The sequence below is a fragment of the Gavia stellata genome, chromosome Z (genome assembly GCF_030936135.1).
Source record: "Gavia stellata isolate bGavSte3 chromosome Z, bGavSte3.hap2, whole genome shotgun sequence".
NCBI classification, from domain to species: domain Eukaryota; kingdom Metazoa; phylum Chordata; class Aves; order Gaviiformes; family Gaviidae; genus Gavia; species Gavia stellata.
Window position 1 is genome coordinate 28105718 of NC_082637.1, and position 26452 is coordinate 28132169.

At 38.8% G+C, this 26452-nt stretch overlaps 1 protein-coding gene across 2 annotated transcripts in view; it reads left to right on the forward strand.

Moving 5' to 3' along the window:
* Positions 1–26452, forward strand: part of CERT1 (ceramide transporter 1) — an 81078-nt gene that overhangs the window by 4432 nt on the left and 50194 nt on the right. For both annotated transcript variants that reach the window (XM_059833256.1, XM_059833257.1), the window contains exon 3: positions 21051–21167. In XM_059833256.1, coding sequence (XP_059689239.1) covers positions 21051–21167 — 117 coding nt within the window. The remainder of the gene's footprint in view (positions 1–21050; positions 21168–26452) is intronic.

Here is a 26452-nt window from a genome sequence, read left to right on the forward strand (position 1 = left end):
CGTTCCACGGGGTGCAGTCCTTCAGGAACAGACTGCTCCAGCGTGGGTCCCCCGCGGGATCGCAAGTCCTGCCAGCAAACCTGCTCCAGTGTGGGCTCCTCTGTCCACGGGGCCACAGGTACTGCCAGGAGCCTGCTCCAGCATGGGCTTCCCACAGGGTCACAGCCTCCTTCGGGCATCCACCTGCTCCAGCGTGGGGTCCTCCACGGGCTGCAGGTGGATATCTGCTCCACCGTGGACCTCCATGGGCTGCAGGAGGACAACCTGCTTCACCATGGTCTTCACCATGGGCTGCAGGGGAATCTCTGCTCCAGCGCTTGGGGCCTCTCCTCCCCCTCCTTCTTCACTGACCTTGGTGTCTGCAGAGTTGTGTCTCTCACATATTCTCACTCCTCTCTTCTCCGGCTGCCTCCTCCCGGTTTTTCCCCCCTTCTTAAATACGTTATCACAGAGGCGCTACCGCTGTTGCTGATTAGCTCAGCCTTAGCCAGTGGCAGATCCGTCTTGAAGTCGGCTGGCGTTGGCTCTATTAGACATAGGAGAAGCTTCTAGCAGCTTCTCACAGAAGCCACCCCTGTAGCCCCCCCTGCTACCAAAGCGCTGCCACGCAAACCCAGTACACATGGATATGGCAAATTCTATTAGGTCATCCATTATGAAAGTTAGTGGTATCAGTGGAACACTGTGGAGTAGGGCAAGGAATTCCTAATAAGAAGACAAGCTGTTCTCATTTGCAGCTGCAATAAGCAGCTTTTCATCTCTTACGTTAGGGGTTTCTGTGGGTAGGGATACAGTTTACTTCTGGAGGCTGCAAAGTTTTTCCAGGGGTTGGCCTAAGACCCCGGAGCAGCTTCCCAAAGGAAGTACCATCTGTCGCAGTCTTTACACTTGGCACTAGAGAGAGAGGGTAGTAGTTCTGTGACTGTACTTTCTGAACATGACTCTGTAGAACATCTCCAAAAGCAAATGCTGTACCACATGCTTCCTCCTCTGAACAAGTTAGTGTGTTGCTGGTTTTGTCTAATGCTAAAAGATCTGGTATTAAATCGGTAAGAATAAGGAGCCTACATATAAATGAAATCTCATAAAGGTGAATTGGCCTTAGAAGTAAAGAAAAATCTGCTTTTTGTGGCTTTCAGAATTATGATTATGTATTAATTATGACTAATGCTTATCAAAAAACAAGCTGTAGTTTTTCTGTGTTACTGTTAAATAGTCAGTCCAGTTATGTGACTTAGGGAAAAAATAGCTGGACTTCTGTGTAGCACACAAGTTTCTACAGTAGTAGTGTTAAATTTACTGGTTATGTTCTTATTTCACCTAACGTGTTTTTTTCAAACTGAATTAAGGATGACAAATGAGAAGTTTTCTTTCTTACTAATATTAAGCTCACAAATAGAATGTCATTAAACACATTTTGTTTTGAAAAAAAAGACTGGATTGATTACATCAACTGTATGCATTTTGAAAAAAACTTGTGAAGAAAAAGCAGATTTGTACACTTAAATGTCTGACAGGTATTGCAGTCATCTAAAAATTAAAACAGATCACCTATTTAATTTTAAAACTCTTTTCTAAACTGCTTAAACTTTTAAAACTTGCTCAGGATTTGACTTACCCAGGAATGTATGGTGCACAACAACAGTCTCTAGGAATTATGACTTAACTGTACTTGTGGCAGTCTGTAGTAGTACCAACCTCTGATCAGGACTTCCAAAAAGGTCTCAAGTTCGCTAGCAAGAGGCTTAACATGCCAGCCAGGCAGAGACAGGAAGGTGGTGGCAAGGAGGTAGGCCAAGGGACATCTGAAAGTATGCTGTAGAGCACATTTCAGCAGCCTGAATTCCAGTTGTGGTGGTGGACTGAGAGATTACAGTGATGCTGCTGTTGCTGCTGGAATGTTTTGGTACGCTGCACTTTGTGAAGGGAAGTTGGTGAGCTTATCTTCTGACTAGGAAGTGTGTAACACTGGAACTTCTTACAGATAGCTTTTGTCCTTCCTCTTCTATCCGGCACTTGTTACATTTGGTAACTTGGAGTTGAATCATGGCATTTTTTTCAGTTCTTGAGCTTCTTGAGTACATTGAGAAAGAAACTACAGAGTTGGAGGAAGAATAAAAAGTGAGCACAGTTCTAAAAATTAATCTGATATTTTAGTTCCATTTTCATTCAGGGTCCTGCTTTGGGTGGCATTCGACAGTTTAGTTGTTTGATTGTTGTTTGAGATGGCATCTCTGAAACCTAGTAAACTCCTGTTAATTATTTCTAGCTGCAGTTGATGTGATTGTTATGTAAGTATTAGAGGTTCGGGAATACTACTGGATCATTTCATGTCTCTAGGATATAGAAATTTACTTTTGAAACTGTCATGTGATTATTTTATATCTTGTATTTCAGAAGTTATCTAAGCTAGAGTTTTAGCATGAATGCTTCTGGTTTGATAGTTGTTTGGTAGCAAATTGAATAATTTTTTTAAACCTATGTTTTCAATAGAAAATTAATTATGCTCAAAGATAAATGTTTAAAATATTCTTCCTGGGGTACATAGTTGATCTTCACTTTAATGTCCCTGTAACATCTTACTAACTATAAGCTTACTAGCACATATTTAAATGCATAGGAGAACACCAATAGCTTATGAAATAAATGTTGAGGTGATGATGTGTGAAAACTGCTTTTGCTGTCAGTGGAACTTACTCTTTATGTCTTGTGAGTACTTTGGTAGAGAGGGGAAGTCAGGTTTCTTACTGGCTTAATGTTCAGTAGTACTGATTTGATGTAGTTAGGATCTTAATCTTGAATATTTTTCAACAGTCTTTCACTGTACTGTAAGTTTAGTTAGCCTTGATCTTGCTGATCCAGAGTTGGGCATAGTAACTATCTATCTCCTAACCTGGTGTATTTCAGTAAGTTTTCCTTTATCACAAAGCAGAATGTGAGGGATATGAGATGGTGTTCATGGCTCTAATGTTTCCTTGTAGGAAAGGGTGATTGGATTTTCATGAAACTTACTTTTAGGCACTCAGATTAGGTATTCACGTTTGGATTCAACAGGGAATGTAATGATTTTCTGCGTGTAATTGATGCTACTAGTGGTATAGAATGTCCATGTTTTGTTGATGTATAAGCATAAATTTGGAAAGCTGCTGTCTCTGAGTAGTCTTACTATACTTCCATCAATGAAGATCAGCCTAATAAGTCATAGTATTAATTGAGACATGAATAATGTATTTAGAAAGCTGCAGTCACTTCTGCTCTTCTTTCGTCATTCCTATCACATTGGGCAGAGATTGATAAACAGATAATTCTACAGGGATATATTCTAGGACACTTCTCTTCCCTCTTTATTTAATGAGAGGAAGACTTGTTAAAATAGCTTCTTCCGGTATTTCAAGTGCAGAAAGGTAATGTCATCCCTCCAAAACAGGTAGGTTCCTGTGACAATAGTCTTTAATTGAATGAAAAAGATGGCGTCTGGTTGGACTACTTTCTATATTAACCACTGGGACTGAAAAGAGCTGATTTTTCTGGAATAGAGGACTAAAGGATAAATATTTATTGTATACTTACTGGATTACATCAAGTAAGGAACTGTTAAGAACTAGCCATGTGAATTAAGTTATGGGGGAGGGCAAGGAAAGTCAATACACGATGCTAACTGAGTTGCTTTTAGCCAGAGGAGGAGAAACACCTTGAAGGTGTTTAACTGGTTTATAACAGGGTAGAGGCTTGAACTCAAGTTAAAAGTTCTGCTATGTGGTCAAGGGATGAGATGAAATTATGGTGGTTATAAAAAGTTCATATAGGCACAGATTTAAGCTTTGTTATATTAATTTAGCATGGACATTCTAAATTACTGCTGTAGTTGTTTGTCAAAGACAGATGGTGTTTATTAAAGATACCCTTCATTACTGTAAAGCTTTGTAGTTCTTTCATTCCTAAAGTCAAACTTTAAATGGGGACTTCATGTACACAATTAGGAATGGATGTTGGTGGCAGTCCTGTAGTGGTGGGTCCGTGGGATTCAGCTTTGGAGTTGGAAGGTCTAGGGTCTGTCATTAAAAGAACAAAGAGAAGTGCTCTGTAGAGCTGGAAGTCCCCCTTCCAGGCAGACTGACCTTTCAGCTTGTACTGTCTTTGCCTTGATTACTGTGTCTGTTCTGATAGTGCCATCACTGCTTTTGTACTGAGTGACTTGCACTGACTCATGCAGTCACGGCATGATACATCAAGAATAACATGGTATGCATAGAATAACTTAAGCTGGAAGGGAACTCTCGAGGTCATCAGCTGTGCCCCCCCACTTCAGGCAGTCTCATAGAAAGGCCAGCACTAATTTAATCCTGGTGGTAATTTATATTAATAGATTTTCAAACCTGTTTACAAATTCTTAACAACAAACTGTTTATCTCATGAGTTCTAGGGTTTTTCCAGAAAGGATTTGGCTGGTCAGGATAGCTTTTCTGCATGGATCCATATGGAGGATCTTGAAAAATGCTTAGAGAAATGTCATGCTTGATAAATTTTAAGAATGTTTAAACTCAGCCATGTGTGAACTTTGTATTTTTTTGTCACTAGAGATGACTACCTGTACAGGAAGACTTCCAAAAGCTTATGTTCCAACTTAACCTTCAACTTTTTCTTCAGATAGGATTCATACTTGCCATGTGGTTGATCTTCATTTTTCTTTTGTATGTATTACTGATGTAGAAAAACTTCTTGATTTCTAATTTGGTAGCTTAAACAAGATGCAATAACTGTGATGCAATTATTTCCTTGGTTTTGGTTATACTGTGATGATGCATATTCATGTCAAAATCTTAATGGAAACATGCTATTGGTTATTAGTCTTTTTTTAGAAGACTTTGTTGTTACTGCATTGTAAAGAGACATTTAGAAAGTTCTGTGGAAATGCCTGGACCAGGGCTGAGCAATAAATTCAGTTTGCATAATAGATATCTTTTCAGTAAACTAGTGTTTTTTCCAGAAACAGTAATTAGAAAGCACCATTGATTAATGAAGGCAGTAATGATGTTTTATGTTAATATACAAGCTGCAAGCTATTCTGCTTCAGAATGGAATTCTAAAAGGGTGGATCTCTTGAGTATCTATTGTGAATACCTGGAGCTCAGGACAGGCAAGAAGGTAGCAAACTGAAGTCTGCCTGAGAGAAGCTTAGTGAATTGTCTTAGCTTTTTTTCCTAAATAACAGTAAACTGCTATTGTGAAGAACTTAATAAATATTCTTGTTATAAATTAGGGCTGGTATAAACATATGGTAGTTCCAGTATATGAAAAGAACAAGAGCACTATATATGAAAGAGCTAAACTGGCAGTTTCCAATTTTAAGCTTCTCATTTCCATGTGCATAGTCTGAAGAAAGAGTGAGATGGTTCTTTCCAGTAATCAGCCACTAATAGTAAAAAACTTACCCCACTTCTTAAAGATACGGTTAGTTGAACAGCCCCCCTTCCTCACTCTAGCAGTATTTGTGGTTTAATTATAGTATGGCCCTGGCCACCATTAATAACTGGGCACTTGTGAGAGGAAGTACAAATTGACATTTTTAAAAATAGATTGACAAGTTAACAGAGGATGCTTCATGCCAATTTAGACAGATACAGGAGCTTCCTATAAGAGCTTTTTTCACAGAAACTTTAAACTCTACAAATATTTAAGTTTTAGAATAAAGGTGTGTGTTTTTAATTGAAGGAGATGTCAGTGCTAGACAAATAGTATTGTTTAAAACACTTTTAGCGTAAAGAATTACGTCTTGCAAAATAGACTTTCAAAAATTTACCTGGACATTAACCGTTCATTGATGTGTTTCTTTTAAATTTTATAAAATGTGGAATATAACTGTTTTGGATGCAGTTGGAGTGGTAGTGTATAGAAGTGGACCCACTTGGAGGACTAATGTGGGTAAACTTTGGATTTGATTTTTTCTAGCTACTCCTCTGAACTTTGATCTTGCTAAACAGACCTGCTTATGATAAAAGAATGATGTAATTGCAGCTTTTATCTACTGATAGGTTTGATTCAATCTGTTGCTGGTTAAGTTGAGTGAGAACCAATAGCTTTTAGTTGGTGAAAGCTTTTATTAAAAAAGCTAAGCTATAAATCCATGCCCTGGGCAGAAATACCGTAGCAGTAAATTCGTAATAATTGCTAATTGCATGAGAAAATACTGTTTCCAACTGCCTGAGGTTGGAAGACAATCTGTTTTAGTATGAAGTGGTGAGCAATTAATTAAATAATTAATTTTCTGTAATTTGATAAAGTGCTTCCTCAGCCTTAAGTGCTACTAAAAAGATGACCTGAGTAAGCTAAGACATAGAATACAAACCCTAACTAGATAGGGGTTTATTTAGGACACATGGCAATTAGTACTTTTAGGCTTTGGTGTGTGCCTTAAATAATCAAGTAGCTAAATCCATACTGGTGGAAAATATTGGCTAAATGGGAGAGAAATCTGAATGGATATTCTAGACAGAGACAAGTGTGGTCAGGAATGCTTACTCATATGTGAAAGGCAAGGCCCAAGGTGATTGTATTCTGGAGAGGAAAATGCCAAACAACAACAGGACAGTGAGAAAGGCAGTTGCTGCCTAGGAGATAATGACACTGGGCTGGTGCTGGAGCAGCCGGCAGAAGTTGCTTGGAACGTGGGATTCTCCTGGACAATTATTTTTAGCATTCACGTCCTCTGTACAAATTTGTATATGTTTTGTGTTATCTGAACCAGCAATGGATGGGTTGATGTTCAAAGTGAAAATATCAGAATGTTGCCCTGTATTTATCAAAGTGCTATAGAGCGCTAATATCCTTGGCACGCAAAAAGCAATTATTTGGCGGGGTGGAGAAATGGAAGATTTCTTCTGCAGTATGTATTGGGGAAATTAAGTCAGAAGTGGAAAAATACGCATCCAGATCAGCTCAGGTGAGACTCTTCTTCATATTATGATGAAGAATTCCATAGTAACTAAGATGTGAAAAAAATCAGTAATGTGTATTAACCAAATATTTTAGGATTACTTAATACTGCTGAAGAGTTCAGCTTTAGTACTTGAATATAATCATGTGTTACCACACACTTGAAATTAGCGGAATAATCCAACAGTACTTCTGTCAACTTTTTATTATCAATTAGAATATCATTCCCCCACTTGACTTTTTTATTAAGAGAATTAAGTTCTAACAGTCTTTATGATTTGACATCCACTTCAGGATCATAATTCCTACCCATGGTTTATACTGGAGCATTTTAATGCTGTGGAATATTTCTCATGGATGCTATACCAAGCCTTAAATAATTCCAGTGTTTGCATTTGGTGTTAAAGCTATGATTTTATACCTCAGCAAATTATTCTGTGGTATATGCAATCCTTATTCTTGCTCAATCTGAATTTCTATACATCTTTTTAAGATTGATTTATAGTTGATTTATAGTTCATGGATACAGTTGGTTCGTATGTCATCCCCCTCCAGGGCTGTAGTGTTGCTCAACAGTCCTGCTAGGCAACCTGCTGTTGATTGTCTGATCTGTCTTGTGATAGCCATTAATGACGTTTTTAACATCGCTATTGAGGATTTGTACAATACCAGACCTTACTTTCTGACAGGCGTTCCTAGAATGCTAAGTTAAAAGGTTGAATACTTTTTTACCTACTAATACGCAGCTGCACCAGGCTATCACCTGCTTTGCTGCCTCCTAAAGTTGCTAACTTACCAATGTTAGTTCCTGTTCATACACTCAGAATAGTTCTTCACAGATGACTACTTGAGTGTTGTTTCTGCTTCTCAGTTCATCTTTTTGCCTCCTCATTTAGGCATACATGTCAGTTGCTGCTTTTGCTATATTCCTCATGAATTCTAATCAATGTGGATGAAATCAAATATTCTGTCTGACATCAGCCACTTCTTAGTCTGTTTGGTGTATCTTTCCACTCAGTTAAGAGAAACAGTTGTAATAGAATTTGCTGCCCTGTGTCTCCAGGCGCTTGACCCAGATTGTATTGTGACTAGTGTCTAATATATTCTTAAAGCTTTTTAAGTTGCTCACTTTTAAGGAGAAGAGTTGCTCTTTTTCTTAGGCTCTCTTTTTAAGTTCTTTCACAACTAAATATGTGTGCATAGATAGATACATATGTACACAAATATAATTTTATATATAAAGGAATTAGAGAGAGCTGTGATGTTTAGACTGGCAAATCAGGTCAATTTTAAACTTTAGAGTGAAAGCTTTTAGGCTGACATTAGCAACATGACTTGTGCTTATAATTAGTTCTTACACGTTGTTAATTATCACTGTATGTTAGTTCTTACAGACTAACCATTATCATTATGTGTTCAAAGCAGTCAGTCTTGTACCTGACATATCCTAAATTAGCTGTAAGTATGCAGCACCTTGTAGTGAGTACCATGTAACTAGCCTGGTATCTTTGTTCTTGATGGTCCTAGTAGCTGAGGTCAAGGTGACCTGTCTGAAGAGCTCTTCGGTAAGGGGTGGGGGGAGGTGGATGACAGAACAGGGACAGAATTGAAGTAGGCATCTTCTGCCAACCCCCCCCCCCCCCCCCCCCCCCATTTTAGGATCTTTTATAAAATGATTGACACTCCTGGGCTACATGTGGTGTGATGCTGGGGAGGTGTCACTTTCCCAGGCTGCAGCAGGTGCCTTGCCCTGCTGCTCAGTTGTTTGGGTTTCTTCCCTTGTGTAGTTGCTGCTACTTAGAGCAAGAACAGCCTCTCCAGCTCTGGAGGTTGCACTTTTTCACTGACCAGTAACAGACCATTATCGAGTTGCTTATCGTTCTGGGGCCTCTGTGTTTAGTCTGTGTCCATATTTTCAAGACCTTTGTTATCTCATGCTTAAATTGTACGTCATAACAAGAGACACCTAGTACCAAGGTCTAGTTCACAGAGACAGTTTTCATAACAAGTTGATAAGGAGCCTTACAGATCAGCAGTGGGGCCTTGCATAGTTAGCATAAGGCCTGTTGCTAGTAATGTTGGTACTGCATTTATAGAAATGCTTATACAGTTGCACTGTATTAAGTTGCTTGTGTTTGAATTCAAACCAAGCTAATCTTAAGCCTTAGTGTGCTGCTTTCACAGGTACAGCAGGCCTCTGCTTTAGCTGCAGCTCCACTGCTTTCGTAGGATGGGAACTCTCCCCATCACTGTGAGTCTTAAGTCCAGGGTGCTTTACTCTCTTTGCTGGCTCAATGTAGTGTGCTGCAAAGCATGCCTTTTCTCTTAGGGTAGAGTATCTTTTCTGGGTGTTGCCTCATGTTTTTCTTGTGAAATCCATATTGTACTGTTGCTGCTGGTGTATGTACAGCTTTTGGGTCTTCCATGGCACGCTGCAGTACATAGTATGAGATACAACAAAGTTAGGGGTGCAGCAGTGCATGTGTGATTCCTGCTCCTATATTTGACTGTTCTATAAAAATAAACTTTTTTAGAAGTGGCACACAGGGTTTCTGCATTCTCTGAAGTGGTTATGAAGTCGCCTTACTTCCTGCCAGATTAATAGCTCTAGCTTCTTGCTGTGTGTGATGGGATTCCTAGTAAGTTTAACTTCATGATTTCAAATCAATTCTAAGCTGAGGTTTTTCCAGGTGATATAATTCTGATATTTTTTTCCATGGCTCATGCATGATGTCGGTGGATAATACAAATATTTGGCTCCTAATGGATACCTTAGAAGCATAGTGTGCATTTTTCTGCAGGCGACTCAGTTCTCTGGTTTGGTTCCCACCAAAGCGACAACATGCACACTTCCATTTCCAGTATCTCGTATCCTGGAGACATTAGCTGATAGCTCTAAAGGCAAGTTGTTGTAACTTCGATGAAGTTTAGGATTCTTCAGACTCTGTGCAAACAGAACAGGCTCATTAGTTATATCCTGATTCCTCATGGTGCGTATTTAAATCTGTTAATACCCCATCACTAATCCGTGGAGCTCTTACATGGGGTATCCACAGTCACTAGTAGATCACTTTAGGCAATGGCTGTATGCACATGCTGGTTTACAACTATTGCAGTCTCACCCTCATTTCTTCTAATAACATAGTGCCATTCCGTGTCTTTGGCCAAAGTTTAGCTGACATTTCAAGTGCAGATTTGTTATACTCTAGATCCTGCTATTACAAGTCATTGTTTTTTCAGTAGGCAATTAGGAATAGCATGTGTCAGAGGTGTGTTTACATATAAACAAATACAGAATGACTTGATACTACATAGTAATTCCACATTAGTAACAGGGAAATAATTGGATAAAATATTAATTAACAAATTGGGTACTGTTAGACTATAGGATAGTTGATTCCCCACAAAAAATCTAAAATTATTTTTATATGACCACTCCTGTATCTGAACCTCTCTGCCAAGTGTGCAGAAAACCAGATTGACCAGGTTTGCTCTTGAGAACTACAGGTTTCAAATTCTAAATGTCATTTCACTGCTAAAGTAACACATAGAATATATGCTTGTTCCAGACTTCTTTGAGAGCTTCTTTGCAATGGATTAAACCAAGCTAATTTTAAAGTTTGCATAGCATGCTAACAAGCTAATACTAAATTCTACTTAGCATGCTTCTGCTTTCATGGGTGCAGTGGGCCCTCTACTTTAGCTAGGTTTTTAGAAAGATAAGATTATTATTTAAAAGAAAAAGCAGTGTTGAAAGGCATTTTGAAAGGCAAATATCCTAACCTAAGACCTGAAGTGAAATATTTGGGGTAGTAGCAAGGAATGTAAAAATATTTAATAGGCTTTTGTATTTTTAAGCCTATTTTCTTGATAAGAATTTCTACATGTGTAAACGTGCCATTATGAGAAAGGTTTTTCTTTTAATGTAGTAATGAGCGAATGATTAGATGCCCCGTGTTTTGCTACCCAAAGGGATCATCACTGTTTCAGTAGGCATAAAGCTGTCTTGTGTACTTGCTTGTTTGTAGTAAGGTTTTCCTACATCCTGTTAAAAAAAAAAATTACAGACAGCTGATATAACTAGAAAGTGGGCTCTTACTGCTTAAGAATAACAGCAAGGAAAGGCAAGACATCCTAGTCCAATGCGTCTGTTAGGTTTTGCCTGGATTTTGGAATTCAGAAAGGGAAGACAGAATTTTGTGTTGTGAATTTTGGCTGACCCTAATTCCCCAGGTTTGTGGGTCTGCTTGGATTTTGTTTCAGGGCCGGGAGGGGTGGGTAAGTATTACAAAGAAAGTGGATTAGAACTTGCAACATCTCTTGGGCTTTCAGGATGTTTTTAATAAAATGTTTTATAAACAGTGAAGTGTAACGCTTTCTCTAAGTTGCTCCACCCTGAGAGTTAGATCTAGGATGGTTAATGATATTAAAAAAAAAAAAAATTGCAAAATTAAAGTAGTGACTTTAGTTAGTAACTTTGATGTTTGTACTTTAAAACCCAAGTGTCTCCAAAAATAACTTGTAGCGACAAAAGGATCTTGATGGGCTTTTATAATTGCACTGGGTGTGCATGGCAAAGGTGGGGGCTGCCGGGCGGCCTCTGGGAGGAGAGGTCGGTGGGCTCCCCCCCATTGGACATGGCCAGTTCCAGCCGCCTCCAGCGGACTCCCCGCAGGGCACAGCTGAGCCCCCTTGGCCACCGTGGTGACACCTCGAGGTGAACATAGTGAAAGGGCAAAAATGCTGCTCAGCAGTGTGTGAGAAAGAAAAGAGTGAGGAAAAAGTGTGAGAAACAGCCCTGCAAGCACCGAGGTGAGAGCGGGAGGAGGGGGAGGAGGTGCTCCAGGCACTGAGCAGAGATCTCTGCAGCCTGTGGAGGGGACCACACTGGACCAGATGTCCACACTGCGGCTTGTGGATGACCCTGCCGTAGTAACTGGATATGCTCTGAAGGAGGCTGCAGACTGTGGAAAGCCCATGCTGGAGCAGGTTTATCCTGAAGGACTGCAGCTGTGGAAATCTATGCAGGGGAAGGGTGTGAGGAAGGAGTGGCAGAGTTAAAGCGTTATGAACTGACTGCAGCCCTCATTCCCCATTGCCCTGTGCCTGTGGGTTTAGTTTTGTCTTTGTTTCTCACCATCCAACTCTAATTGGCAGTAAAGTAAATTAATTTTCACCAAGTCAAGTCTGTTTTGCCCATGATGGCAGTAGGTGAGTGATCTCCCTGTCTTTATCTTGACCCATGAGCTTTTCATTTTATTTTCTCCCACTGTACAGCTGAGGAGGGGGAGTGAGAGAGCGGCTGGGTGGGGGTCTGGCAGCCAGCCAGGATGAAGCCACCAAAGTAATCTAGAAAGTTATTATAGACATAGCTTGTGATTAACGTACTACTTTGAAACAATAAGGGACAAGGATTGTTCCTAAGCAGAGGGAGGATTTTGGTACATGTGCTCAAGCTTTGGGAAAGGAATAAATCTCTAAAGGAAAATACAGTGATGATGCTCATTCAGAGGAAATAATGTCAAGGAAGTATACAAAGAGGAGTAGACCATTTGCAATAGCAGTGTTCAGGCTGTATTCTGAAAAATGAGCAGTGACTCCAGAAAGAAATATGCTAACTTGACTAAATACTTCTCTTTAGTATTTAATAGCATGCAAAAGACCATGGTTTTAGGCCTATCTTGTCTGGTAAAATTCTTACAGAGCATAGTATTCAATGGTAAAATACGTATTTTGATTCAGCTGATTGAGAGGATTTTTCCATTGATTTTAAGTACTATCCACCATACAAAATACAACTTCAAAATCACCTCTGTGGTACTTCATTTCACTATCTTTTCTGTTCACTGTTTTTCATAAGTTAGCATGTTTTCAACCATTTTAAATTTTGTAGGGAGAGGACATTATTCGTCTACAGTTTGGATCTGTCATGAATTAAATGCTTTAGAAGAATTATTTAAAGATGTGCACTTTTTGAAACTTGGCTGAGGTTTTAATTTGCTTTTTTTCCTAGCTGAATAATTGCAGCCTTTGCCAATTCCAAACTGGTTTTACATGGGACCTGAAATGCAATTTTCATGTGTACTTTTAAAATTAATTCCTTCAATCATACAGCACAAATCTTAAAGTAAACTTTTTATCTTTGGGTTTTTGTTAGCACCTCAACATAAGTACATATAGAAAGTGTTAATAAAACTTCTCCTTCCTGGCATCAGATAGGTTCTTTTTTTATTTGCTCCTACAATTAAAATACACACTTTGGTGTTAGCCTCACTTCTCAATAACTGCAATGTTTTTCTTTGGTACATGCTGCTTACTGAAAATGGTGAAGAGGTTTTTCTTTTAATTTGATCTTGTTACCTCTTACTTTATGTTGCTGTCACTGGCTTCCCCTTTTTTTGTTGCATCAGATAAGCTGCACTTTAAGGTCCTCAGCATCATATTTCTATAGCTCAGCATGTAAGATGTTATGCCTTCTCTTTGTTCAACATGTGATAGTGTTTTTGTCCATTGCTTCCTAAATTATCAAATACGCATATTGCCCTTTGTCCAGTTTGCTGCCTTCTGTTGTGAGGAGGTTCCCTTGCTTACGCATGAACACAGTCCTCTTTTGAACTTCTGTCTGTTTCAAAAGTAATACTGTGTTACAGATGCAATTTAGTGTATTCTGATAAGTGTTTGTTCTCCTCTATCCTTTCTTGTCCTATACATACTGTCGTGGATTTCCTATTGGAAACTAGAGTGGATAGAGGATTTTTTGGCATTTGAGTGAATACATCCAGCTCTAGAACCTATTGAATGACCTGTGAGAACATATAGGCAGATCTGTAGATCTTGTTACATGGTAACTACTCTGAACTCCTTTTCTGTAGAGGAGGTAGTAGTTTGTTCAGGTACTGTGTAACTGGAGGATTTCAGGAAGTTGCAGAATGGTACAGAAGGGACACTTTGTCCTGAATTCCATAGGGATAGTGGAAAAACTAATCCACAAACCAGTGGATGAATTGTACCTTGCATTGTAGGAAAGTGACACCGTTTATGTGGGAAAAGATTGCGTACTCGGCTCTGTTGAGCTGGCAAATATTGGTTACGATAGCCTGGCTTGCATCTCATTTTCCAGGGTACAACTTTTCACATCCACTTTTATAAGAAGTATTTAAGTTGCAATTGCTGGAGACTGCTTTCTTTAAAAGATTTTTCAGGCTTGTGAATGTAGAGATGCTTGCAGATAGACATCAGAGTTGCAAAGTGGTATTCCGGTACCGTCCTATCAGATGAAGCAAAAGAGAAAATGCACCAACTCAGAATATGAGTGGAGGAGAAGTGATCTTGGGGTGGTTTGTCCCTATACACATTCTACTTAGAAAAACCCAAAAACCTAAACCTGTAATCATGGGTTACAGCATTTGCATAAATGGAATATATGCAAAACACTTTACACTTATGTAGAAAGAATAATCTTACGTTAAGTTAATTTTACTTACATAAGGCATTTTTTCTTTTTTAAAAGCTGAGAATTAGCATTTTTAATAGCTTTAGATATTCTGATATAAGGCATATAAGTTTAGGCCATTTTTTAAGAACAACCTTTCCGTTTACAAAAATGTTAATTTTCTTAATCTTCAGTTAAGCACCTTTTGACTGACACCATCCTCGGGCCTACCTGGAAAAAAGAATGAGAAGTTCTGTTAACTTGCTTTGAGCTGCCCTAAGAGAAAGGCGGGGAACATCATGTTTCGTGTTTTAGCTTAAATATACTACTGAAGTCTTTGCTAGTGATTGAAAGCTAACTGATCATCACAGGAATTCGGATCATTCAAGCTTTTTCCCTCAAGAGAATTTTGTGAAACCTAATTAAGTAAACCAAAATGCATCGCTTTATAAAATGCCTTTTCTAAAGCAATGATTCCTTGCAATTTTGCAATAGTTTTATTAGAGGGAGTGAAACAGGTAGTACTTAATATTTGCCTTCATTGTAAAATTACCTTTTTATGAATATAGTTCTCTTACAAGATTTTATGGCTGTGATAACTCAGTCCACAGAGAAGTAAATGTGGTGTTCTAGCAGGATGAATGAGAATTAGCATTGGAGTTTTTTGGGGTCTGGCTTAAATATGATGGGAATTTAGAAATTCAAGAATTGTATTCAGCAGCTGAACACAATTTAGCCATGGGCAAAATCAATGTGCAGCTATACTAATTTTTTCTTAATCTTGCATGAAAAAAAATTACTTATTGGCATCACAAAAAAACCCAAAAAACTGCGATGTCAAAGCTTCGGGGATAAATAGCTTTGTACTGCTGAATTAGGTAAGTACAATGCTTGTCTTCACTCAGTTAATATATGTTGTTATAGTGTATAACAGTGTATTTGTAAAATGCAGTTATCTTTGTAGCAGTATATAGTATTGTTTTGTTAATAACTGTGAAATGGTGGAGCTAGGCTAGATAACAGCCTCTGGCACATTTATGGTAGTGACATTTCTGTCTGAGAGAGAGCTAAAGAATGGTGGTTCTCATTTTCTGTCGGCCTCTATTGTTTGTCTTATGTCCTAGTGCCCTGCTCGGTATTTTCTTAATATGAAAAACCTTCAAAATCACTTTAAAATAAGTTAACCGTAGATAAGCTTTAATTCTGCAATGGGAATAGTAGCACAAGCACACTTGAATAGTTGTGATGTGCAGGCTTGAGTTGGACCTACTATGAAACACCCCAGCTTTTCTCTGTGGGGAAAAGAAGAAACACCATTTAGAGTAGTGAGAGAGCAAGCAAAAGTTTCTTCATTTAAGTTCTTTCTTTTTTTTCCCCATGCAGTACTCTTGAAGGTTATGAAGTATACAAAAACACTTAAGCGTCCGTGTGTGACTTGCCTTAAGCACTTGAACTGGTAATTTTCAAGCAGATACCGCTCTGAAGCTTGTTTTGTGAATACCTCAGGCTTGAGAGCTGTATAGTAGGAAGGATTTTGTGGCAACGCAGTCAGCTATGACTCATGAGACTTGAGTTGGTTACGGACTTCCTCAGTAACTGTAGCCAAGTAAATGTTTCTTCATGTAAATTGTTCTTGCTTGTTTAGAATTTAAGAGCTAGTATCGGTTGGTTTTATACAGAAAGATTCAGGACACTTGAATCTTGCAATTGCCTTTATTTCAGCAGGATTCTCTGCGGGTGCCTCGGAAGAAAGCTTAGGAGGCATACAGAAAGGGTTTTTGGGGATGCTGGAGGCCTATTTCTTACAGCATATTCTTGCATGCAATTATGATTTAGCTGTTTGGGTTTTTTAAATGCTGACTCTGGAAGGAGCCCTTGGCATGCACACAGGCTGCCTCTGCCATGGACTCTTAAAGTCTGCCCAACTCACCTTTGTAAAAATGCTATGAAGGTTTTCAGGTGCTCTCATTCACAGTGTCATGTCAGCCTGGATTTTGTTCCCCAGTGCCCTTTCAGTTTATATATGTATGCTGCTTGAGGCTGCTGCAGCATGGGAGTGTTAGGAAAAAGCACCTGAAGTTCTCCAACCTGCTTTAGGTCCTGAGGGTAGATAGTGAACCCTGACTTACTTCCTGCTTCCCTCTATGACTAAAACATTCCTCTTTCTCCCCTTATCTTGGTTGTGAAAGGGCAGTAGGGCATAACCTGGGCTCAGCACAGGTCCTTAACTTATTACAGACAAAAATCCTTATTTTTCCTCCACCGTCTTGTCAGGCGGCTGGCTAAGAACTGTGCTGTTTTACAATCGCTTCTGAGCATAAGGAGGAAAGTGAACACTAGGCTATAAACAGTGAACCTCAGAAAAAAGGAGATCCAAATGAAATGAGTAGAGACCTACAGGAAGAAAGTGAAGGGCAGAGAAATGGCAAAACTTCCAGCAAGTGTAAGGAGAACCTCAAATTAGTCTGAGGAGGATGTGAGAAGAATAAAGGACAAACCTGAGAAGTGGTGAATAAAGTTTTGTGCTCTCTGCTAGATGCAGCTACAGAAAGCAATAAAAGCATTTATAGCAAGAGGGAAACCAAGGAAGTTTGTCCATAGCTCAGTGGCAAGGAGAATGTAACAGATGATACCAAAAAGTTACATACTGAAGTCTTCCATGTTATCAATGAAGATGAAATGTGAACTCATTCCTAGTTGAGAATAGGGTTAATCGACAACAACTTGATTTGTTCTGTGTTAATAAAAGAACAGGTCACATATGATTCAGGTGTCTTATTTGCTCTTGGTAAAATGCATATTAGAGAGCTTGCCTTTCATGTTCTTAATTCAGAGTTCTTCTGGTGGAGCCTGTCTTTTAAAAAAAATAGCAGAGGAATATGGGGGGAAATAATGGGTCTGATTTCAGTTGCCAAAAATATGGAAAATAGTCAATTAATAAGTACTATAAGATGGTAGATAGGTAACAAGCATCTGTCAAGAGCAAATTATGTATCACCTGCCTAACTTTCTTTTGAAGCAGTATTTAGCCTTGTTAGTGGATATTTCTTTAAGCAACTTGTCTAACAGGACCACCTGATCAGCTGGCTTTTTTGTAATGTGGAACTTTACAGCAAGCTGAGTGTAACCCTAGACCTGATTTTTAGATGGCCTAGTCTCTCAACTATAGGTAATGCAGAAGTGTGCATGCAGTGTATGGCCCAGAAAAGTGTTTGAAGGTTTTAGCTAGACCTCAATGAAAACATTTTGCTTCCCTGGCATAGCAAGGAGGTGTAGATTTTTCAAATATATTAGAAGTTGCTATACAAAGGAAGGGCATACATAAACCTGCCTTTGAAAAGGGCCAAGAGGTGATGGTCTTAAATCACATTAGAAGATCTGTGTATCATGTAATTGCTTTTAACTTCTCCCAAAGGGCTTCAGAGAGATCTAGCAGAGGAATGCTATCACAGCAGAAAAATCTTTGATAGCTAATTTTTGTACACTTGGTTTTGTACACTTCACACACAGGTGGTTTTTGGGAGAATGTTCCATTGTTGTAGATGATGTTCCCCACCACATGGCTAAAGGAGAGCCTGGCACACGTGTGGCTGGGAACAGGTATATAAGCTGGACATGTTGATGTGGCAGCTTTGCTACCATAAAGCAGATAAACATCTTTCTCACGTATAGCAAGAATAATGCAGCAAATGCAGTCTGAAGAAGAGGTGCCTGGACTGGAAGACTTGATGTCCTGTATTGGATTTCTGTGGCAAGGTTTTGGTAGTGGGGGGGCTACAGGGCTGGCTTCTGTGAGAAGATACCAGAAGCTGCTCCCATATCCAACAGAGCCAGTTCTGTCTGGCTCCAGGACAGACCCACAGGTGGCCAAAGCTGAGCTAACAAGCGATGATGGTAGGGCCTCTGTGATAACATATTTAAGTAAGGGGAAAAAACTGAGTCACAAGAGCAACTGGGAGAGAGGAGTGAGAGTATGTTAAAGAAACAACTCTGCAGACACCAAGGTCGGTGAAGAAGGGGGGACAGGAGGTGCTCCAGGTGCTGAAGGGACAGATTCCTGTGCAGCTCATGCTGAAGACCGTGGTGAAGCAGGTTGTCCTCCTGCAACCCATGGAGGTCCATGGTGGGGGGTAGATATCCACTGTGGAGGACCCCACGCCAGAGCAGGTGGATGTGCCTGAAGAAGGCTGTGGCCCTGTGGAGAGCTCATGCTGGAGCAAGCTCCTGGCAGTACCTGTGGCCCCGTGGACAGAGGAGCCCACGCTGGAGCAGGTTTGCTGGCAGGGCTTGTGGCCCCAAGGGGGACCCACACTGGAGCAGTCCGTTCCTGAAGGACTGCACCCTGTGAGAGGGACTGCATGCTGGAGCAGTTCATGAAGAACTGCAGCCCGTGGGAAGGACCCATGTTGGAGAAGTTCATGGAGAAGTGTCTCCTGTGGGAGGGACCCTACACTGGAGCAGGGGAAGAGTGTGAGGAGGAAGGAGTGGCAGAGACGATGCATGATGGGCTGACTGCAACTCCCATTCCACATCCCCCCGTGCTGCTTGGGTGGAGGAGGTAGATAAATCAGGAGTGAAGTTAGCCTGGGAAGGAGGGAGAGGTGGGGGGATGGTGCCTCTTGTTTCATTCTTATTTCTTATTATCCTACTCTGATTTGATTGGTAATAGATTAATTTCCCTAAGATGAGTCTGTTTTACCTGTGATGGTAATTGGTGAGTCATCTCCCTGTCCTTATCTTGACCCATGAACCTTTCATTGTATTTTCTCTCCCCTATCCAGTTGAGGAGGGGCAGTGATTGAGTGGCTTAGTGGGCACCTGGCAGCCAGACAGAGTCAACCTACCACATGTCCCTTTTTACATCCCTATGTTCTGTGGTTCAGTGAAGGCAAAGCAGTGTATAGAACCTGTTTTGAAAGTTGTGTGAATTGAGTAAGTTGAGATGGTCAGGTACTAAGTAATTAGTATCTGCAGCTGACTGACTTGATTGTCAGTTGCTCAGTTTTTTTCTGTGGGAAGGGTTAAAATTTCTTTAAATTGAACTTAGGTTCTGATGCTTGACCAAATATGTGAAGCTTTAAAAAAAGTGAAGCTTCATGTGCTTTTATTAAACTCTTCCTATCTCATTTTTTATTTGGTAGTTTGGCTTCTGTTGTGTTTTTCTTCCTCTTTAGTATATTTAAAAAAGAAAAATTGTGTGTTATATATAAGTAGCTTGTGATTTCCAGATCCTTTGAAAATAATTCTCACTGACACTGGGCTGTTGTGCATGACAACAAATGAGACTTTCTTCTAGGTTTTCTTTTGTGGAGTGTTTCACGAGTGATGCACAGTGCTCTAGTCTGCAAGGTGAACGTATTTGCAGAGTGGAATATTGTAAAGGATGTTACTAACGTGTAGACTTGTCTTTAAAATCTGGAATCAGTATTTGTGATCGTGTCACTATGTTCCAGTACTTAAAGGGTGGCTACAAAAAAGATGGAGACTCCCTTTTTACAAGGAGTCACATGGAAAAGATGAGGGGTAATGGGTACAAGTTACTCCTGGGGAGATTCTGATTGGACACAAGAGGAAAAATTTTCTTTATGAGAACAATCAGCCATTGGATTCATCTCCCCATGGAAGTGGTGGATTCCCCAGTGTTGGACACTTCTAGGATTTGGCTGGACAGAGTGCTGGGCCATCTTGTCTAGACCATGCTTTTGCCAAGAAAGGCTGGACCAGATGATCCTTGAGGTCCCTTCCCACCTGGTATTCTATGATTCAGATCATGTCGTTTGCCTTAACCTTAGAGCCTGTTAGCTTCCTACAGTTATTTGCATGTGTAACTTTTCTTTGTATTCGAATTCAAAAAGGTATTCACCTATACCTTTGTTATGTTTCTTTAAGAACAGTTTTCAAGGTGGGGGGAGAATGTTGTGCTTAGCTGGATGTTTGCTAAGCAGTAGCTTTGAACTGACAGTGTTAGGGCACAGGGCAGATTGGATCGTTGTTTTGTTTCCTGGTACTTTCCTTACCAACTTCATTGTAATGTGAGTAAAAGTTTTTTGGTATTTGAGGCATGGAAAGTGAAAGTTAGATGCATTTGAATGGTGGTATTGGAAAGGATTGCATGTTGCTCCCAATTATCTGACAATCCTGTCTTACATGGTGAAAATAGTAGAGGCAGAGGCTGTCACAGCTTCCTTTAGTTCCTTCTCTTCCTTCTCATTTTGTTATAGTCTGCTTTTATAGTTCTATCCTGGTGCTTTTTGCTATGATGTATGTACTCCTTCCATCTAAAATCAATACTGATAGCAATAACCTTAATTATTTTTTTCCTGCTTTCAAATTTAAAAAATGTGTGTATTTTTCTGGTTGTGTCCAGTAGTGGTTTTGCTAAAGGATCTGTTTTGAAGTATGAAGTTTTGGTCAGTGTTTGTGTGGAACTTTTTTGTGGCAATTTTATTTAATAAGACCATATTAAACAGACTTTTCCATTTCAGAAGACTGGCATTTTTCATTATGAGAGTGTATGTTCATTGTTTGAGACAGCTATATAAACTGGAATTTAGAATCTAGGATGAATTCAAGATGATATAGACCAGGTTTTCTAATTACAGTGTTTTAGAGTATCAAAATATTCTGTGAGGTATTGTTGATCATGTTGCTAATTTTAGCTACTCTTACACTCTTTTTGTCACAGCCCCATGACTTTGACGAATGCAGATTTGATATTAGCGTAAACGATAGTGTGTGGTACCTCCGAGCTCAGGACCCAGACCACAGACAACAATGGGTAGATGCGATAGAACAACACAAGGTATGTTTTTTTTTTCTGATTTCCTTTCTCACTCCCTCATTAGATCTGGTGGTGTTTGTGGAGTGTTGTAAGCTTCCCTGTACAGTCATTAAAGCACTCAAGGTATTTGTGACAGGTAAAAGCTGCGAGATTGAAGCTGTGTTAAATATGTTTCAAAGGAATTGATTCGCTTATTCTTCTTAGATAAGACTTCAGAGAACTGGGAGCTAGCAACTGGGAACCTTTCTTGAGCTCTCTAACTTGAAAAAGCTTGCATTATGTTTGAGCAACTTTGTTATTGTTTTGTCCATCCTCCCACTGATTATTGAATTGTTTCTTATCTGACTTAGATGTTAAACTTGTTAGTCTTAGAGCCAATTCTCCTAGGTTATCAGTCTGGTTTTAGGCTCCTCTCTTTCATCTTTTGCCTGCTTTTACTGTACCTGATTACTGGCTTTTGTCTACTTGTCTTTTAAGGCCCTACTTTTCTTCAGCATTTTGGTTCAGCTTTCCTGATCTATTCCTTATTATTCCTTATTCCAATTCCTTATTCCTTATTCCAATTAACTCAGTTATTTTCATTTTACCTAAAGGGTTTGAAGGTCAGGTATTTTTGAAGTATGTAGCACACAAAGCATCCATTATGTTTTCATGTACAAGATAGTCACTGCCCCAAGGTGTTGAGTTTAATTACAATACCTAGCACAATGCAACTTATGCATCTGGCTTATACAGGTGTTACAGGAATGCAAATTAAAGCAGATATCTAAGCAGGTATGTATTTTTACCTTGAGCTTCTTGAAGTATCGCTTATGTAAGTACTATGTTCAATTAGGAAGTTTCACCTTTTATTGGGCAATCCTTACAATAAGCAGTACATGCTCTTAAATTTAAAGTGCTGCCCTTTGATAATGGTTCTCTAAAAAAAATCATCATTATTAGAGTATTAGTCCATTTATAGCTTGGCATTTTACCTTCACTCTTATACAGAAGTAACAGTAAAACATACGAAATTAAGTTGCAAAACCAGGATTCTTTTCTGTACTCTAGTGAAAAAATACAAAGTTAACCAGGGAGTATTCTTGAGAAAAAAAATACTGCGATTTGTTACTATTGCAATACCTGAGAGAAACATCTCAAGAGGATACTCTGAACAAGTTACTGGAATACATATCCATAGAGCTGGTATTTTGAAACTTTTACAGGCATGGGGGTCTTCATGTATGGGGTTGTGGTGACATGGAACTTGATAACCCTGGGCTAAAATTCAGACTAGGCTTGGTGAATGATTTAGCAGGTGAAGTGCAGAACTTAACCTGAAGTTCGCATAAGCAGAAATGCGGGCTGGGTCATTGCATGCTACGATGCAGGAATGAATGAGGAAAAAACCTCAGTTTAAACTCTGCTCTGCACAACTGCAAAGGGAAGTCTTTTTCATGTTGTTCTTTCCCCTCCTCTAAGGCTGTCCTTAACTGTTGCTAGGTTGGAGCTGACAGTTTCATGGAACCACGTATTTATAATATGGAAATACTGAGTGGTCATAGTTTAGAGGTCATCATTGTATGTGTAAATTTGGAATGGTTTTTCTATGTCACAAAAAAAATCTTTTATTTATCAACACTGAATTTTCTTCTCCTGCTTTACTGCCCAGCCCCTATCGTGAGGTATTTTATCTCTTTGCTTTTCGTTTTCTGTCTGGTATTACTGGTAAACTTAAGTCATCTTATTCAGCCTCCTTTTCAGATTGTTAATGAGTGTTGAGGAGCATTAGTTCTAGCATTCCAGAAGTGACATCCCTTTGTGAAGAAGCCTGATTAATGATGCAGTTTTTCCATTTAAAAAAAAAAAAAAAAAGCCCGCTTCTTTTAATACTGATTTCAATTTGGACAGTTTAAACGTTCATGCTTTGCAAGAATTTGGTGGTTCTTTAAAAAAAAAGGTAATAAATTGTACCAGATCTCTGTCTTCACATGTAAAGGAGTGGAATGAGAGGTTTCTTGGATAATTCCACTGCCTGATTTTTTTCAGTATTTACTTAGAGTTAGTATTGGGATAGGAGTAATGAGTGCTTTTTTCAATTATTTTATTAGTTATCTTTCTACTCATTGCTAAAAGAGATTGAGTCATGTGTTCTGGAATCTTACATAAACTGAAGAAAAGTATGTCCTCAAGCAGGAAATGGAAATAAAATTTTTTTCTGTATATGCTGAACTGACAAATAGGTCAGTTTGCATCTTGCTGTCCTAATGTAGTAACAGTGGACTTGACTGTTCTGAATCTGATGGCTTTTTCAGTATGTGTACCTTGCAGTTCCATGGCTATTTGACATTTTTCAGTTTCTTGCATACTTCTTTTTACCCTGTAGTGTTTACAGCATTCAAGACAAATAGCAGTTGTTTTCACTCTTAAATGGAGAGGGAAATATTATGACACTTCTAAATAAACCATCAAACAGTTTAATATATTAAAGCAGTACATTATTTAAAAGCATTCTCTTTGTAGTATGCAAATAAATACCATGATCAAGACAAGTCAAGGAAAACAGTAAAAGGTAATGCAGTCTTGTAACAACAGCTTGGACTCAAGTTAAAAGTATATAATTAAGCCTCAGAAAATTATTAATTACTACCACTTCTTTCCAGTGCAATATTCTGTTGTCTTCATAATACAGTAGCAGCTTCGTGTGATGAATGTTGTAGGTGTGGCAGTGCATCTGTTCTTGCTTACTGTTCCTGCTAAATACATAGGAATCTTTTCAAGGCTTCTGGTGATATGTGCTGTATGCACATAAACAGGTGTTTGATGTAATTAAACAAAAACCAGAAATGTCCAAATCCAGTTTTCAGTCCGTTTATCGTTAATGTTTCTTAAAGAATGTGTCTCCAAATGTCTTGTTTCTGTATTTTCCAAATTGAGTGTTTAGTGCTATATTCTATAATTTGTATAAAACTTTGTAGGAAAAAATATACTGCTTAACATTGATGTGATCTGAAAAATAGATTTTCTCGGAGTCTGGAAGTTAATCCCATTTTTCATTTGAATTTGTATGAACAACGCTTCAGTGATTCTTCGTTCTAAGTAACTTTTCGCCCATCCTTTAATTTTCTTCAGCTCTTGTGGAAGTTTTATATCTAAACACTTGATTGAGAGTAGGAGAAAATGGGCTTTTATGAGGGAAAACACCCCATTTTACTGAAAAGTTCAGATTTTTGTCTGCTTACTCTGAAATTTTCTGAAGGAACTTCCATGGTCAGGTTGCCAAAACTCAAGCGAAAGCTCCTTGCCAAGCTGTTGTTACTAGATTAAAATTGTTTTTGTTTTGAGAACTAGGTTCCTGAACTGACACATAATAATTTGAATAAAACTGAGAGAGGAAATTATTTGCTTCACTAAGCAGTCATTTTCATTAACTTGAGTCTACTGCTATATAAGGTACTTTTTTTGTTTGTTCTTGAAGCTCTTTGTTGCTTATTGAGTGGGTAGGTAGTTCTGGTAGGCTGCTTAATCTGTTTGCTAACAAAAGTACGTTTGTGAGACTTCCTGTAGCATGTCACAAGGTTATTTAGAGAATGAAAGATGGACTGAAACTTTGTGACTGTGTTTCATTGTGCTCCAAACAGAGAACACTGATTTAAAATGAATTTTATGTTAAATTTGAGTATGAGCAGACTTAGAAAAACTTTCTTCTTAGCAACACCAATGAGTAGCTGGTAGCTGAGAAATGTAAAACATCTAATATTCAAGCATAAAACTGTTAGAATTTACTGCTTTTTTCCATTATTGCATTAGCCTTTTCTTGTATTGAGGTTCCTGAATGCTTACTATATTAAATGTTTCAAGTAGAGCTTCTAAAATACTTATTAATCTCCCTGAACTGGAGGAGGGAAAAGTCTAAAATAGTGGTAAGACCATCAGTGAGGCAAGTGAGGAAATAGTTCATGTGTAACCAGGAGTCCTTTCTTCTACTTAAATGTTTCATTAAATGTACTGAGCAGATATTTATCTGTAAAATATCTGGTTGTAAGGGTGTGTATCATTAGGAAGCTTCTCTGTTCTCCTGCCCTAAGAGATAGTCAGGTCTAGGATGGCTGACCTTTTCTTAGATGGATCTAATGGCAGTGTCTATTGCTGAATAACTCAGGACCAGACAAGGTTTCCACATTTCTGCGGTGTAAAAATGTTGATGATGCATGAGCACCAACGTATTGATGCTTCTGAAAAGTTGCTCTCTTCTTAAGTAATAAATTGAAGGACTGACTCCAGGTCTCTACTATGCTTTGAAAATGGAGTGTGGAATTTCTAACTAAAGATTAAAGAAACTGGCTTAAACAACGTTGTTAGTTCTGTGTTGTGGGGAAAAAGTCTGGGTTTACGTGTAGAGAACATGGACTCCTGCAGCATGTAACTCTAACAAATAAAATGAAGGGATGCTATGTAGTATGAATAAACAAGATTTATTTTTTCACTGAAGTGGAAAGTGTTTCTTTACATATATTAAACTTACCCAGAGTTTTCATTCTTTACCCTCTACTCTGGTAGAGCTGGTATGTTAAGTTACTAACTTGCATTACTTCCCAAAGGTATAGATGAGGGGAGTGAAAGACATCAAGTGGCTACCTTGAAGGAGTGACTACTTCATTGTTTTTACTGCTGATTAGACACTGGGATAGGAGTCAGCTACTTAGAATAGAGTTATACAGAAACATCAGGAAGAGTAAAACTTAGGAAATGCCTCTTTTCTAGAAATTTTTTCCCCCAAATAGCTTGGTGGGCTGGGGTGTGGCAGCCTCAGGGGGTCAAAGATAGTTTAACTTGTAAGTAATTCTAATTTTGTGAAATTTTTATTATACTACAACTTGTTTTTTAAATTATCAGTCGTCAAACTCAGTAAGATGCTTCACATCCCAGTTTTTTGCATTAAGTACAGATGTTGTTAAGATGGTAAAAAACCAAAAAGCTGGATTTGGCAGGCTAGTAATTTAGGCATAAGTATTAAAACAGTTGACTCACTTCCTTTATTAAACACTGATACATTTCCAAACAAATAAACTAGAATTGGGACATTTAGTTTTGAGGCTATTATTTTCTGAATGTGGATCCTGGTTAATAGATTTAGAAAACTGCAGAGCAAACTTTGAACAGCATTAATTTTGATTGCAGTTAATAAGGGCACTTAGGAATACAGTTGTGGAACACTCTCCCCCACCCGCCCCTTCCCCCCCCCCCCCCAAAAAAAAAAAGAAAAATTTTCAGCTTCAAATTTTCACAAAATGCTTATTTACCACATAAAATGTAGTTCTTTTTTT